The sequence below is a fragment of the Cryptomeria japonica genome, chromosome 2 (assembly GCF_030272615.1).
Source record: "Cryptomeria japonica chromosome 2, Sugi_1.0, whole genome shotgun sequence".
NCBI lineage: Eukaryota > Viridiplantae > Streptophyta > Pinopsida > Cupressales > Cupressaceae > Cryptomeria > Cryptomeria japonica.
The window spans coordinates 477,093,790-477,111,803 of NC_081406.1; the positions used below are offsets into that span (position 1 = coordinate 477,093,790).

The window sequence follows — 18,014 nt, forward strand, 5'->3', positions numbered from 1 at the left end:
GTGTTCATAGTAGTTAGATCTCATGTGAATAATATTATACAATGAATATGCTTATGAGATAAGTTATATGATTGTGATTAAAGTTCAAGAAGTAGAAGTTTATTAATATACTGATTCACCCCCCCCTCAGTATATTCTTGTACTCTTCAGCTTCTTCTATCACAAATGAAATAGGAGGTTGTTGGGTTGGCTACCAAGAGGATCCTACATAGAAAAACACATGTGGAAGTCCTTTGGAACATGAGATGACTCTTACCTCATCCCAAGGGTCATGCATTCGAGAGGATGTAGAAGAGATTGAATCTAGTAATCACATATTAGATTCTTTGGAGCTACTTAGAGATAATGATGTCGATCATAATTCTCTTTCACCCTGTTAACGTGTTTTTTATGACAGCATCGAACACAAAATAAAGTTGCCTAACGGTCACTTCACTGTCTCTTGATCAAAGTGCGATTGCATGCTAAGATTGCAAGAAGTTCAAACAATCGACTCCAAGGTTCCTTTATGTTACGGACGTGACTCAGTTGGCTGATGTGATTGCTGGTAATCCAAGAGGCCTTATGTTTGGATCGTTCTTTCACTTGCTATGGCTGGAACTCCATCATCAGATATGGCAATTTTGCGATGCTCCTACTTCAAAGGGACTAAAATGAACTGAAAATAAAGGGGAAAAGGGTTTAGAAGGATCTAAATCTACTCGTAAGGGCAATGATATCAATGAATAGTGCTTTGGTGGACAAATTCCAATCAAACCAAGCTCTGCTTCGCCAAGTTTAACTACAACTCCACAAGAACCGGTGCAATCTTCTGGGGATGCTAGAGGATTTTCAAATTGAGAAAGTGCATTTGAATACCCAAAAAACGGCACAATCCAAACGACTATCCACAATCAAACTTAGCACAAATTTAGGGGTTCAAGCTAACTTTACACAACATCTTATAATCAACAAGATGCCAAAAGTATGAACCATGGAAATCCATCAAACACCATTACATTCTCCATTGAAATCAAAGCACTTTATCTAACAACTGAGAAAATAAAATTCTACTCTAAGTGAGGAAGGTTAAACCATGCAAGTTTTGAAAAAATAACTTAAGTGGACACCATCAAAGAACAATGTTTCACTATTATTATCTCAAAAACTTATCGCAACAATTTCGTACAAAGCTCCCTCCTTTTTACAAATGAGGGGGTCACCCCTTTATATAGGGACCTCAAGCCATGATTACATGCAAAACCCTAATTAAGGTTTGCCCAAAAGATTCTCCACTCAAGATGCAACAAGGTGGGAATCAACAATTAATACCCCATAAAGCCCATATACAATAAATTACAATCCTGCCAAAAATGGCACCCATAAAGCATTAGTTAACCATTATATTCAAAAAGTGCCCACTATGCAATGAATGTACCCTCATGCAAAAATTGCGCATGATGCCATAAATGCACCATCATCTCCTAAATGCAGCGGCTACATGCAAAAGGAATCTGCCATAAATTCAACATGCAATGACCGGGTCGCCATTTGGTCAAATATTTCAGCAATGAATGTGCCACCATACTGCCATGCGTTCAATAGATCCTCACCATGCAAGTGGACCCCGCCATCGTATATCCGCTCCTGCACATCTAGAATTGTTGGAGAGAGAAAATTTGATTCAGGAAGAATTTTCTTGAAGTCTCTTCAACTTTCCTTGCTTGGAGAAGGTTTTCCATCAATTTTCACCATCTCCTATTTTTTAGGAATTTTCCACAAATTAGGGTTTCAAGTCCAGGAGGAAGAGAATTCTCCTATGAATCCAAATCTGTAAAATTTTTGAAATTTGGATGTGATTTGATTCCCGAGAATAGATTTTTCAAAAAGAAATTCAAGGAGGAATTTCTTGTCCAGTTCATCCTTGATTCCGTCCTGAAGGAAGGAATTTCCACAACACGGCCAAATTTTCACATTTCTTGGAATTCTGTCTTGAAGGAAGGAATTTCCATCACTTAGTCAATTTTTCCACTTTCCTGGAATTTTGTCTTGAAGAAAGGAATTTCTATCACTTAGTCAATTTTTCCACTTTCCTGGAATTCTGCACCTTGGGTGCATTTCTTTCTTGAGGAAGGAATTTTTTGTGCTCTTTGAATTCATCACACATGCAGGGAGCTTTTTGATCAATTTGCCACATTTCCTATTTTTTAGGGATTTCCCTAAAATTTAGGACCCGGGTCCAGTAGAGAGAAATCTCTCACGATTCCAAATCTGCAAAAAAAATTCGGATTTTAATAAGATTTGGTGTCTAAAAATAGAAATTTTTAAATTATTCTCGAGGGGATTTCTTGCATTTCCATTCCTCAACCCTCAAAATTCTCCTTTGCCTTGGAAATTTCCATCCTGCACTTTCAAACTTAGGCGTGGAACGTGAAATTCAGCTTGCCTTAGAAAATTTTCAACTTCCTCATTGGGCTTGGAATTTTGACTTTGATAGAGGAAATTTATCCTTTCCATGCTCTTCCATGATACCTTGACTTAGGCACCTGCCTTTGGACGTGGGCAATGATTCCGCACTGGTAAGGAATTTTGTGATTTTGAAGCTTTCCATGACCATCAAGTTTTGGCCAAAGTTCCCAGACTTGGACTCGGTAAGGCTGACTCGGCTCGTGACTCAGCAACGACTCAACAAAATAAGAAAACCCTTTAAATTTAGAGATTTTTAACGATTTAAAACTTGTTTCATACACCCATTATTGAATTAAGCTTAAAGACACTATAACATCATCAAATAGAAGCTAATTTGATCACATACATAAACATACATCCATCACATGCGTAGAAATGTAAATTGTAGCTGAAGGAATTAGAAAACATGAGTTATAAATGTTGTCCAATGTATATAAAATCCATGACTTCAAATGTTCCCAAACATATATGTAACTGTAAAGTGTAAACAAAAACAAGTCTATGGCTCATGCTCTGGCTCAGCCTCGTCTATCTGCCTTCTAGAAAGGCGTCTAAGGTAGGTCTTGGATGACTGAGTAGCCATAGTCTCTGCCTGTGATGTGCCAGTATGAGTAGCCATAGGTGTTGTGCCTGATCGTGCTCTATCCTCCTCCTCTGCCATAGCCACAGCCTCAGCCTCTCTGTCTGCCTGGTCAACCCACTCAAGGTCCTCATCAGTGAAGACTGGATCGGTGGACTCAGTGAGCCAATCGGACTCGAGGTCGACTTCCTCTAGAGTGATCGGACTGCACTTTTTTAAGTGACGCCGGTCGGGTCACGACTCTCGGGCTCGGCGAGTCAGCGAGTGACTCGTTGACTCGGCGAGTTAGGCGAGGCACGCCCCCTGACCTGTCTGAGCCCTGGTCAGTGTCACTGTGACCCGACAGGGGTCACTGGGCCCACTGACTCGCGTGACTCGCCGCGAGTCACGAAACTCTAGTTTTGGCACCCTGGTACCTTCCTTAGGCTCAATTCTCCCTAAGGCAAGGAATTCTTAACTTCAACATTTTTCCATGCATCATCCACTTTGGCGCCCTTCCATGTCTTAGGGCGGAATTTTGTTAGGAAGAAGGAATTTCATCACATTGAAGGTTTTCTAGGATAACACCTCTTTGGCGCCTTCATCATGGCTTGGGCGCTAATCTCCTTTAGGCGTGGAATTCTAAACTTTCTCCATTCTCCTTGAGCACTCCACTTTAGTGCCCTCCCTTAGACCCTTGGAGTAGGGCGGAATTTTCACTAAGTGGTGGAATTCACAATTTTCCATGCTTTCCATGTCAACTTCACTTTGGCGCCCTTGGTGAATTATGGGTGCTAAAACCACCTAAGCAAGGATTTTCACATTCTCCACATTCTCCATGGACTCCTTTGTTTGGCGCCCTTGGCCAAACTTGGGCGATGAATTCACATGGGGAAGGATTTTTATGATTTTTCCTCATTCTCTTCATCAGGATATATATAAAATATAACATTTAAGTATAAGTGGCATCTTCAATGTCTTTTTCCTTTCTTATACTTTAAGTTATATTTCATATATATTGGCAGGATGTTTGAGAGTGGTTGCAGGTCCCCTAGGAATCATAATGCAAATTCTAGATTTTGGAAGATCTTTCAAATTTTCAGACTAAGTCAAATTTCAGGCCATTTCCGGATCAAGATGACATTGGTGGATTGATGTGAATTTCTAGACTTACATGATTTTGCATGCTTTCTTCTTCTGGAATAGGAGTTCCATACTAACCATTTTTTTTTATCCAAATTGTCTGCCTTCTGACTCTTCCGGATTTAGAAATGGTCTTTAGGAACGTTCAGTCTTCAGCGTCTTCAGAGATATTCAGCTTTCAATGTTTTCCTGTGAAGATCCTGCCAAAAATAGATTTTCCCAAATAGTAAGTGTTTCAAAATGTTAGGGTTTGGACAAAATAGGTTAGGAAAGCACTTACTAAAAATAGAAACTTGCTAAAAATAGAAATTACTAAAAATAGTAAGTTTGATTATCAGCAAAATTAGACCAATTCGGGAGGAAGTGAAACTTACTAAAAATAGTAAGTGCTCAGAATTCACTAAAATTTTACTGGGTGGTACCTTGAAGGGTTCTGATTCTAGTTCTAAGTCTAGTTTTTCAAAAACCCTAAAAGAAACCCCTAAAATCTAGGACTGAAGGACAAAACCCTAAAATGACCAAAACAGGCCCTAGACTTCACCAAATTTATTCAAACGAAGAGCAGACTTGATCAAATTGACCCCAAAACGCTTGCAAAGCAGAGAAACTGACGAGATTGCTGCGAAAAGACCCCAAAAACGCAAGCCAAAAGACCAGGAGGGCCTAAAAAGTAGGGGGTCCCCATTTGCAATGGGGCGATGTGTGAAAACGTCACAACACACCCCTCAAGGAATACTTGGTATCCCCTAATAAGTTAATGGTTATGGATGAGAGGAGTAATCTTTCAAATGAAAGTGAATTAGAAGATGCATTGCGTAACAACTCTAATCACTTTGAGGGAAATAAACAAGGAACTGTGGCATTAAAAATTGAGGAAAGACAATTATGGGTCACAAAAGAGAGAAAGGAAAGAAACGAATCACAAAAGCACAAATTCAAAGAAGGATAGAGACAAGCAAATGGGAAAACTCTTTGAGGAAGCAATGTCAAGCAAAGAACCAGAGAAATTGATGGATAGTGCTGAAGACGTGGAGAGGCCTCTATGACTATGTGAATGGTGGAATGAGAAAGCTGAACATGCCAAGATGATATCTTCTAAAGCAAGAATGAACTTGCAGAAAATTAAGCAAAGGCATGGACACGTAGATGAGCAAGAGATGAATTTCTAAACTAAAGATTGTAATTCAAATGTTGCATCAAGAGTTCCACACACAAATTTACCTAGACAAGAATCTCAACAAATAATGTCAAAATATTTGGATGTTGACATACCAAAGGAGGAGAGTGTAAAGGGATTAGCAATTGAGGGTCACGAAGCCAAGCAAAAGGAAGCTAAATTGATATGTGATCGACAAGCATTACAAGAAGTGGAAAATTAGGATCCAGTCACTAAACAATTTAACAAAAGAACAGAAGAGGGACTAAGGAGATCGACGAACTTGGCAACATCCATGAAACCTATGTATGACAATTGTCCCAAAGAATCAGCTAATAGAAGTTGGGACCAGCAACAAGTTAGGTTTGGTTGTGAAATCAAGGGTAACTTTCGGTCGACTTGCACTTGGCATGATTGGATAACTTTGTTGTGCATTAAACAATTGCTATCTTGGTGACAATTCATAGTTTTGCATCGTGCTATCATGCCCCTACCGTAAAGAATAACAAATAAAAAATATATAATGATTGCCACCATTATAAATATTATTGAAAGCCTACGAAGAGCAGAAATCCTAATCATCCTAGTCGGTAACTTGCTTTGAGTGAATGATATTAATTGTCATCCACCTTTAGGTGATGGTTAATTATTATTAAAACAAGTGATTCTTGAACAAGTGCAACTGGAAGGAATGGGCAGCAGGTGTGAATAGGTGTATTGCTTAAAGACAAAAGGGCATGACCCTTTTCACTATGAAGGGTATTAAAGGGAGGAAGCCTCAACTATAGCAGGCATGGAATGGTAAAGGAAAATAAGCAGAAAAGGAATTGAAATCAGAACTGGAATTAATATAGCATCAATACTAAAGAGATAAATCTGATGAATAAGTAGAATTATAGACCTATGCATATGTGTTCATGCAATAGCAACAATTGCAGAAATTAATGATCTTTGTGAGTAATCTACATCCTTCTGTTTATTATATGTGATAAGGGATTCGTTTAATAAACTATTTTGAATATAGAGAAATAGATTGCAAATAGGAAGGACAACCAGCATTCTGAGTTCATGAGAGGTGATGGAATACTAGCCTTCATGCTCTTATCAAGTACACCACAGGAAGACTGGCCTTCCATGCTCGTGGGCCACGGGGTGGAATGGAAGACTGATCTTCCATGCCCTTGGGCTTGATCAAGGAGGATGACTAGCCTCCAAGGTGAACTGGGGGATGGAAGGGTGACCCACCTTCCATTCTCTTGCAGTACAAGGGCGACCAACCTTGAGGCCGTGGTTTGCAAATGTTTCAACAAATTCCTAATGAGATTATTATGGGAATCCATATTGAAATGGCTATTGCTTATTTGGATTTCAATATGAATGATGTTTATGGATATTGTGATGTTTACTAATGATTATGTGAGTAAACATTGAGGTATATGGGTAGCCGAGTTGCCCCTTGTCTTTGGTCACTTTTAGTAGTGGTAAATCATAAGGTGTTTGTCGCTTCAATGACCTACACTTTCCATTGACTATGTTTTGGAGAGGTTGTCCAACTCCTCCAGCCTCAAGTTTCTTAAACCATTGCTCCCTCTTCTCTAGCTTTCTAAGTTTTTCCACCTTAGGGTGAAGTATCTTGCGATCACTGGTTCTTTCTTCAAGAGGGTTTTTAGGTAGTATTTGATGTGCTACAATTGGTTTGTTTTGAAAAGCTATATTAAGGGTCTCTCAAGCTACCTAGGCCTCTTCTAAGTTTTTTCTAGACAACTCACCTCATTATTAATCTAGGTGTTTTTGTCTTTGTAGTTGTGATATGATGATCCTATTAGTGGATTACCAACCAAATGAACATTTGATGCGCTTTGCCTTAATTTGGATTTTGTTGGAGCAGAATACCTTGGCTCTAGGTTAGGTGGTTGAAAAAGACATACTTGTGTGATTTTTCTTGCCTATCATAAGTGTTGGTGTCTTCAAAATTGTAGTAATTAGAAATTGGTGCCATTGCATCTCATAGAAGAGACCTTATTGAATGTGGGGATAAGAGGCTCATTAGAGGGGACCTGCCCCTAATCTCTATTTGATTTTAACATATTTTGGGGATACCAAAGGTACTATAGAATAATGGAATGAATGCGAAAGTGAGAAAAGAGAGAGGATGGAATGAAAACGAAACATGGAAAATGTGAAAAAATCTCACCAAAAAGGATTTGCAAGTTCATATCTAGTTCACCAAATATGTGGTCCCTTGAATCAACTTAACAAACATGAATGAGTTGAACCCAAGAAGCCACATGCATTGCACCATTTCTAATGGCATTGATTGAGTAACTCTTGCTCTTCTTGGAAAAGATTGCTAACTTGTAGAAAATATGATTGATTACTGTCTTTGTATGAAAGAAGACTATCACAAATGGTAGCAAAATAATTGTATAGTAGGAGTCACATTGGTAGGTTTGCTCACTTCTCAAGGGAGGAGCACTTGGTGGCTAATTGTGTTGTTTATTTGTTGAGGTGGGGTTTCATGTTGTCTTGCAAATTGTTGAAGGGAAGTTGTGGTTGTGATTCTAATGTTGGTAGGAGGGTCACTGGCTCTATTTCCAATTAAGCTTGTTCATTATGAGTTGAAAGGTCTTTAGCCTTCACTCTAGTTCTATCAATTCTTCTAAAAGTGTGAGTCCTCTTGCTCAAAACTCTTCCCTCATGTTCCTTTTTTAGCTTGGTGGATTCCCCCTGGATCTTCACTTGTTCTTGGGCTTTGTCTTCAGCCAACATTTCTTGAATTGGTAGGTTTTCTTGGATCTCACTTAACACCACTGCACTCCAATCTTATTTGTAAGACACAATGAGTGTAAAATTCTTAGTGAGGGAAAAGGAAGATTAAAAGGGATGCTCTAGTGCTACTTGTTTAATTTTGCTTATGTTTGCTAGTGTGACCTTTTTTTGTGGATTTGTTGAGATTCGTTTATGTTGAGTGGCTTAATATTTGTTGGGTGCCTGATGATGTTACGAAGGGCTTTTTTTGTTTTTTTTGTTTTTGTAGTTTGATGATGATTTGTCTAGATGGACTAATCTAAATACATTCAAACACAAACCTAATTTACCCTTCCGTTTTTCCAAAAACCAAATGTGATCAAATAAATCTAGTTTGTAAAATAAATTTCTTTTCTATACTTTTGGATGAATATAATTAAATAAAGTTTCTTAGATGCCAACACCACATTCTTCTTTTGCCCATTTTCTTGTGAGTGAAGAAATCTCTTGTTTTTCAAGTTTGCTACGCAATTCAAGAATAAAGAAATGCAACTAATCTAGATCTAAATCCATTAAAAAAAATGAAATTCTTAAATCTAATCCAAGAAAATGTAAATGATGTTGCTTTTTCTAGGCAAGAGTGATTGTCTAATTACTAACTATGCTGTTTTCCTTTTCAAAATAAATCTAGCGTAAAACATAGGTACTTGTAAAGTGAAGAATCTATGAAGAAGTCTTGTCAACATTCCTTGTTAGGAGATCCAACCTCTATATCTTCACCAACAATAGAATGCTCCTTTCTGGTAGTGAGAATTTAGGGAAGTTGTGATCTAGGAAAAATCGAACAATAACTCTAAAAGTAGAGAGAAGTTTTGAACCTTGTGTGAAAATTAGGAAGTGACACGAGTCTTGTGTAGAGCATAGGAACGTTGCAAGGGTATTTAGAGTAGGGATAGCCTAACTCTTCTAATGGTGATTTAGAGTCCTCTTGAGAGAGAGGGAAATGAATGAGACCTTTTTCCAAAGAGATAGCCACAAATGCAAAATGAACAACCTCTTAGATGCCATGGTAGGGTAGGTATAATAGGTAGGAAGCTTCACAATTAGGGGGAAGAGATTGGGAGATAATTGGAGAGATGATTATGACTTAAGATGAGAGAGGAGTTTGTCAAAGATGAGGTTTAGTTAGGATTAGAATCAATTCTCAATTAGAAACAAAAATGGTGGCAAAATGGTTATAACTAAAGAAGTCAATCATCGTCCAAATATGATTGGGTCATATCTTTTAGGGGTCTAGGTTAACCCTTTCCTAGGGCAGATTACCTTGGTGACCCTACAATTGAAGGTCTCAAATAGGGTTTTGTAAGAGCACGAGAATTTAGAAGCTGGTTTGGGGTTCGAAGAGGTGAAAAAGAGGCTAAGAGAAGCACTAGAAGCACAAATAGACTACTGTCAAATTAAAAATTATTGAGAATGTTACTTTTACTAATCAAATATAACAGAATTCAATGTAAACTGAAAATGTAATGAAAAACACAATGCTCATAAACACAACACAGCAATACTTTGGGAAAACCTCCCTCTTGGAGGTGAAAAACCCAGCCTTAAAATCCAATTATATTATTTCAAATATGAAGGCACAAGACATGAAACTTATCTCCAACATCAGATCAGTTTGCTGCCAAAACAGTCTTCAATCAATTCGCTTGACCGAGATGCATCAATTCTGCCTTGCTGTCTTGGAGATGTGATGTACTGATCAGTAGAAGGAATTCGCTTGCATGGAGATGATTGCTGGCCTTCCAGATGTCTGTCTCAGACTTAAGTTGACTCTTACAGGCTTGGCAACTTGTATATCAGACCAGCCAATGGAGAGATATGAGCGCTGACCTTCAATAAGCTTGAGATAACAATTTCGCTGACTTGAAGCTCATTACAAGTTCACTGACTTAGTTGATGTAATTCGCATGATGTAATTGATTGTATAATGCCATGCAAATGACTTGCTTATATACTTGACTTGAGGTGTCAAGTCTCAAGTCGGCTTCCTTATTAATTTCATAATAATATTATATATACTGCTCAAATAGGTCTTGACTCATTAAGACATTATTGCTTGTTTGCCTTTACCACCCATTTGGGGCTCACATTAAGAGTACACGTTATGTTTGGGTCCTGGCCCAATTACAATAAGGAGAATAAGTTGTTTACAATATGATTGTCATTTGACAACATTTAAATGTTAATCAAAACTAGCTATTATTTCAACACTCCCTCTTAGCTAGGGAGGATTCTAGCAAAATAGTGTAATCATGCATCATAGATTCATCTTACATTGCCCGCAGAGGATGAAAGTAACCTGAAAGAAAACAACAAAACTTTCCATATTGCATTGTCCACAGAGGATGGATCCACCTTGCATTACCTGCAAAGCGTGGAAGAGGTCTTTCACCTCAACCTTCTCCCAAAGAAGGAAATACTGTCACCTTGCATTGCTCGCAGAGGGTGGAAGATGCAACTTAATGCATCATTGAGACTGAGACTCCCTCTCATTCATAGCTAGATTCTCCACAATTCCAAGCCTATCTCTGAAGTATTGAAACTTCACACGAGCAAGGGGCTTGGTGAGAATGTCTGCAACCTGCTCATCAGTGCTGACATATTTCAGCTGTAAGGCACCTCTTTGTACCATATCACGAACATAGTGATAGTGAGTTTCCACATGTTTTGATCTGTCATGAAACACAGGATTAGCAGACATTTTAATACAACTTTGATTATCACAATGAATAATTGTGGGTTCCCAAAGTTGTCCAAACAACCCAGCAAGAAGCTTTTGAAGCCACACTGCTTCTCTCGATGCAACACTCGATGCAATATACTTAGCTTCTGCAGTACTCAAGGCTATTGAGGATTGTTTCCTACTAGCCCAAGAAATCACAACAGAACCCAAACTGAAACAGATACCTGAAGTGCTCTTCCAATCGGTAACACTTCCTGTCCAATCAGAATATGAGTATCCTTCCAAGGTAACGGAAGTGTTGATTGGATACTTTAGCCCATAGCCAACGGTTCCACGCAAGTATCTTAGAATATGTTTGGCTCAAACAAGGTGAACATGCTTTGGCTTGTTCATAAATTGGCTGAGTGCACTCACTGCATAACAAATGTCTGGTCTAGTGTTAACTAGATACATCAATGATCGAATCAACTGCTTGTATTCAAAAGGACCTGCAAAATCAGAGTTAGCTGCAGATAAACTCAATTTCTTCAAGTTAGTTTCCATAGGAGTAGACATAGGTTTGCAATCCAACATTCCAAATCTCTTCAAAATGTCAACAGTATATTTTCCTCGACTTAGAATAATTTCATTAGGTCTTTGCCACACTTCTAACCCTAGAAAGTAATGCATTAGACCTAGATCCTTCATTTCAAATTCAGTAGCTAATTCTTTCTTACACTTAATGATGAGACTATCTTCACCAGTTAGGAATAGATCATCCACATATAAAACCAGAATTAGCATTTCACCATTAATTACTTTAAAGTAAAGGTTAGGATCAACATCATTCTTACAAAACCCTAAAATAACCAAGTAGTTATCAATTCTTTCATACCAAGCTTGAGGAGCTTGCTTGAGGCCGTAAAGAGCTTTCTTTAATCTGCATACATGTGATTCTCTATTATGAGTCTCATATCCTTCTGTTTGCTCAATATAGACTTCTTCCTCAATGACACCATTAAGGAAGGCAGTCTTTACATCCATCTGTTGTAACTTCCAACCCTTAGCTGCAGCAATGGCTATAATAGTTCTAATAGAAGTATATTTAGCAACAGGAGCAAATGTTTCTTCATAATCTATGCCTTCCTTTTGGGAAAAACCACGAACTACAAATCTAGCTATATATTTTTCTATACTAACATCAGCAACATGTTTAATTTTAAACAACCATTTAGAAGAAACAATAGACTTACCTTTAGGTCTAGGTACAATATCCCAAACATCATTCTTGATGATGGATTGATACTCTTCGTCCATAGCTATTTTCCATGCTTGCTGGTTCATAGCTTTTTCTATGTTGGATGGTTCAGTCTCAATGATGTTGCACATCATTGCAACATAGTTGGAGAACTTCTGAGGTCTCCTACTTTCTCTGAAGGTGCCACTAGGAGCTACAAGCTTTTCTGCTTCTTGAATTGTGCTTCTAACCCAAAGTGGCCTTTTCTTGCTAACTGCAATATCTCTAGGTCCATCAGTTGGATCCAGAGGCTCAGGAGGATCACCATGCTCAATAGGTTCGGGAGGCTCAATAGACTCATTCTTAATCTCAGGGTTAGAATCAATATCCATGTTTTGATTATCATTAACCTCTTTATCATCATTGACAAGGGAACCTTTAGATTTCTTAAAAGCAATATTTTCTTCAAACATAACGTCTCTACTTACCTCAATATACCTTTGTCCTGGAATGTAGATGCAAAATGCTTTGGAGGATTCATTGTATCCAACAAGGATACCTTTCTTCCCGGATGGCTCTAGCTTAGTTTTCTTTTCCTTTGGCACATGAACATAGACAAGACTTCCAAAAATCCTTAGGTGACTGATATCCGGTTTGACTCCAGTGAAGGCCTCTTCAAGAGTCATGTTCTTCAGGACACGGTGAGGGCATCTGTTCTAAATGTATACTGCAGTCTTGGATGCTTCGGCCCATAAGGAAGTTTGTAGATCCTGATCATGAATCATTGCTTTAGCTGCTTCAACAATGACTCTATTCTTTCGTTCAACCACACCATTTTGCTGAGGATTGTAGGGAACGCAAAACTCCCTCTTAATTCCTGTCTCTACACAAAAGTCATTGAAACTACTTGAGGTGTATTCACCTCCATTGTCAAATCTTAACACTTTAATCCTTTTACCAGACATATTTTTAGCTAAGGCTTTAAATTCTTTAAACCTACTTAGCACTTCATCAGATTCTTTAGATTTTAGAAAGTAAATCCAAGTCTTTCTAGAAAAATCATCTATAAATGTAACATAGTATAGAAATCCACTAGATGAAGGAACAGACATGGGTCCACATAGATCTGAATGAACAAGTGCTAATTTTTCCTTAGCTCTTCTTTCACTTTTATGAAATTGACTCTTAGTGTTCTTACCTAATGCACAACCTTTGCACGTATCATCATGAAAATAACTAAGTTTAGGCATACCTTTAATCGTCTTTTCAAGTGAGGGAAGTGCCTGAAAGTGAAGGTGGCCAAGCCTTCTATGCCATAGCTCGCTAGATTCGGGTGCTTCATGGATGAGTGCTCGAACAGGATTAGCTGAAAGCTTATAAAAACTATCATATCTATTTCCAATAACATGAGCAGATTTAAACTAGATTTATTTGGCCAAGCAAGTACTTGACGCTCAGAAAATGCTATTTGATAACCTTTATCTTCTAAGGCAGAAATGGAGATTAAATTTCTTTTAATTCCAGGAACAAATAAAATATCACTAAGATGCAAGGAGATACCAGATTCCAAATTTACGGAAGTATTGCCAAAACCTCTTACCGAATACTGAGCATCATCACCAATTACCACATGAAGATTGGACTCTTTCTCCATTAAGTCTGAGAGGTGCTCTCGGTAGCCCGTGATATGCATGGATGCACCACTATCTATCAACCAAGTGTTGCTGTCAGTTGGCACATTGCTAGATAAGGCAAAAATGAAGAGGAAATCTTCGTTATCCTTTGAATCTGCAACTTCATTGAGGTTTGCTTCTCCTTGCTTGGGCGGATGCTGACATTCTTTAGCATAGTGTCCAAACTTGTCGCGTCCGAAACAACGGACACGTGAAAGACCTCTTGGCTTCTTCCGTGAATCGTAAGCAGCAGGAGGTCTGAAGTCTCTATCTCTTTTGAAGTTGTTCTTCTTCCAATGATCACCCTTCCTTTTGACATGTTGAGATGCAAGCACATGATGGTCACCTCCATGAGTGCCTTTGAGCATTCCTCTTGCAGTTAGACGAGATTTCTCTTGGATGCAATCAGACCGGAGGTGATCAAAAGAGGGAAATTCAGCTCTTCCGCTTATGCTTTGAATAAATGGATCCCAAGAATCAGGGAGACCATTTATGCAATCATGACAATATCCTTGTCCACCACTTCACTTCCAATGGAGCTGAGCTAGTCCTTCAATTCTGAAATTTTCATGAAGAAGGACATGACTGAATCTCCCTTGCTCATCTTGATTTGAAGAAGTTGTTGCCTCAGAGTAAGAGCCTGGCTGATGTTATCGATTTCGAACATTCCTTCTAGGTGTTTGAACATCTCCTTGGCTGAAGGTAACCTGGAGATGACTGGGACAAGATGATCCTTCACGGAATCAATTAGAAACTTCTTTGCCTTAAGAGCATTCTTCTTGAACTGCTTTAACTCATCTGGATCTGAGATTTCAGGCAGATCCTTGTCTTCCACAAACTGCAACAGCTCAACCTCTTCAAGGGCAAGAAGAACACGAACTTTCCAAGAAGTAAAATTGAGAGCACCATCAAGTCTGTCCTCAACCTTCAGTCCTGTAACCATCTTGCAAAACTAAAATAGCAAACTTAAAGTGAAGGATAACCAATAATCTGATTTATAATGAACCTAAAGCTCTGATACCATGTTAATTTTACTAATCAGATATAACAGAATTCAATGTAAACTGAAAATGTAATGAAAAACACAATGCTTATAAACACAACACAGCAATAACCTGGGAAAACCTCCCTCTTGGAGGTGAAAAACCCAGCCTTAAAATCCAATTATATTATGTCAAATATGAAGGCAATTACAAGACATGAAACTTATCTCCAACATCAGATCAGTTTGCTGCCAAAACAGTCTTCAATCAATTTGCTTGACCGAGATGTATCAATTCTGCCTTGCTGTCTTGGAGATGTGATGTACTGATCAGTAGAAGGAATTTGCTTGCATGGAGATGATCGCTGGCCTTCCAGAAGTCTGTCTCAGACTTAAGCTGACTCTTGTAGGCTTGGCAACTTGTATATCAGACCAGCCAATGGAGAGATATGAGCGCTGACCTTCAATAAGCTTGAGATAACAATTTCGCTGACTTGAAACTCATTACAAGTTCGCTAACTTAGTTGATGTAATTCGCATGATGTAATTGATTGTATAATGCCATGCAAATGACTTGCTTATATACTTGACTTGAGGTGTCAAGTCTCAAGTCGGCTTCCTTATTAATTTCATAATAATATTATATATACCGCTCAAATAGGTCTTGACTCATTAAGACGTTATTGCTTGTTTGCCTTTACCGCCCATTTGGGGCTCACATTAAGAGTACACGTTATGTTTGGGTCCTGGCCCAATTACAATAAGGAGAATAAGTTGTTTACAATATGATTGCCATTTGACAACATTTAAATGTTGATCCAAACTAGCTATTATTTCAACAGAGAAGAGATGCAATTCTCTCTATGTGGGTTGTGAGTAGGATTGCCAAACGAACATCGAATTGCCATGTTCGTCTATACAATTTTGAGCACTTACAATTCCCTCACAATATAGGGAAAGATTGATAGGCAGACCCCTTGCCTGCAAGCCCAATTGAAGGCCTTTGAAACCACACAGACATTCATGGTGGATGCCATTTTCATAACTTTTGAAAAGATAATAAAATTGTATTCTGAGTGTGAAATCACATTTTTTCCACACTTTTTCAATGTTTTTCCAATGGTATTCTTATGTCTCGGATGTTTTTCAGATGCACTCAGCGAGTACTCACCACTTGACTTGCAAAAACTTGCCAAAGACTAGGCCTAAAACTCGATGAGTTAAACTTGAAAAAAATCAGCACTGGGAAAATCTCATGAGTACTTGGTGATTTGCAGAGTACTTGCCAATTAGTTAATTTATGGCTTGAACACAAAATCAAAATGATTAGACAAATAACTAAAACAAACTTTATATGTATATTAACTTGTGAATGTCTACATTGCTTTATCCTTGCAAAAACTTGTTAAAGACTTGGCTTGATAACTTGGTGAGTTGCTCAGCATTGTGAAAATATCGTGAGTGCTTGGTGACTCACTGAGTACTCGCCAAATAGTTAAACTATGGTTCCAACATAACATCAAAAGGATAAGTAGGCAAATAACCATAACAAGCTTTAAATGGAGATTTACTTGTTAATGTTGGCACTGCTGTATCTTGTGAAAGCTAATATATGGTAAATCCTCATCCCATGTTTTTGAATGCTTTCTGTTATATCCACTAAAGAGCTGCACCAATGTTCTATTGACTACTACTTTTTAGCCCTTCATTTGTGGGTGGAGGGTGGTCCAACTGCTTCAACTTGGTATCCATTTTTCCCATAATTTTCCCCAAAATCTGCCTAAAAATATTGAGGCCTCATCTGAAACAATGGATTAAAAGTTAAAAACATCCTGAAGTCCCAAACATTAGTGAAAAACAAATCAGCATCTTCATGTTGTTAGGTGGTCTTCTACGTGAAATCACTATGAACAGTTTGCTGAATAAGGTTATCACCACAAAAAGATGTCCTTTTCCATAGAAATGCTACTATAAGCAAGCCCCTAACAAAATCCATAGAAATGATTTACCATGGCCACATGGGAATTGGTAGTCATGTACAAACACAATTTTATATTACCTCATTTGCTATGCATTACTTGCTCAACTTGCGGGGTAGCTCATTCTTAGGCAGAAATCGTTTTTGCTTTCAAAATCAGCACCATGCCCCTCGTGTAACTTCTGTATGCTTCCAAAAACTTGCATCTTTGGCATACTCCCTCCTACAAATTTAACGAGTGAATGGCACAAGTTGAGAAACAGCACAAATGTTCCTGCTACTTTGTGATTCCCTTCTTGTACTTGATAACCAAATGGAATTATTGTTGGAAGCCTATCCATTTGAATTCTCTTGCTTGTCATATTTTATTTTTTGTTTGGAAAGAGTAAAGAGGTCGGTCATTAGCATGAGCAATAGCTACTTCCTGAGCATTTTAGTTTTCTATTTTTGACTACTTGCACAAGAGCATAAATTTTTTAAATCCTATGTGAGAAAAATTCATAATTGCCCCATCGAATAATTGGAATGTTAACATACTGGCTACACTCCTTGAAGTAGATCTCCCCTACGGCATATGAGCTTGCATTCATCTCAATCTTAGACGGTTGTTGCAAGATATGTGATACTGGGATGCAATTGGCTACCCCCCTCTTTATGTTGTTTTCTGATATCGTCATTTGTTTCGAACCATGATGCTTATGATTTGTGATTATTATTTCTTCCATTTATGTATTTTGCACCATAATGCAGATATATATGTTCATTACGCTAAGTCTTGGTAACATTTTTATGTAACAGCTCTTTGTGGATACACAGCTATTTTCAGTGCATACAGATGCAGTCCTTACGTTTTATCAGAAAGAATAACGTCTTGCTATTGTGGGATTTGTACAATAGTTATAAACACCATCTGATAGTTGTATTAATTTTAATCATATGGTGGATAATATGACTGATTTTGCAGAAAGAAAATTAGCTTTGTCTAACAGGCAGCTGGACAAGTAAGAAATAATACAAGTAATGATTCGCTTTGTAATTGCCCGTGGTAAAAGTGTATTATCATGCAAATACAATTTCTTATTTATTTGTAGAATAGTCTCCTGCATAAACTTTTTTATTCAATTAAAGAGTATAAATGGAAAAATTGGCACCTTTTAATTAGCAAGTACTTCCTCAAACACATAATGAAATGTTTATTTTTTTTAATTTATCAGACATAAATACGACTGCAGTGAAGCTTCACTTTATTTGTTTCCGTGTAACAGCTCTCCCTGCCCGCTCACCACTCAACCATAGGCATGTGGATGTGTTTTATTTTCAATTTGACTTAACTGTATACGTATGGATGTATGCTAAGGGTATGTTGAG

The 18,014-nt window shown here is 38.0% G+C and overlaps 1 protein-coding gene across 4 annotated transcripts in view; it reads left to right on the top strand.

Annotated features, from left to right (window-relative positions):
* The window catches only part of LOC131049560 (uncharacterized), a 234,492-nt gene extending 216,685 nt beyond the window's left edge, over positions 1–17,807 (top strand). For all 4 annotated transcript variants that reach the window (XM_057983861.2, XM_057983767.2, XM_057983651.2 and 1 more), the window contains one exon: positions 17,445–17,807. In XM_057983861.2, coding sequence (XP_057839844.2) covers positions 17,445–17,513 — 69 coding nt within the window. In that variant the 3' untranslated portion in view covers positions 17,514–17,807. The remainder of the gene's footprint in view (positions 1–17,444) is intronic.
* The last annotated feature ends 207 nt before the right edge of the window (positions 17,808–18,014 follow it).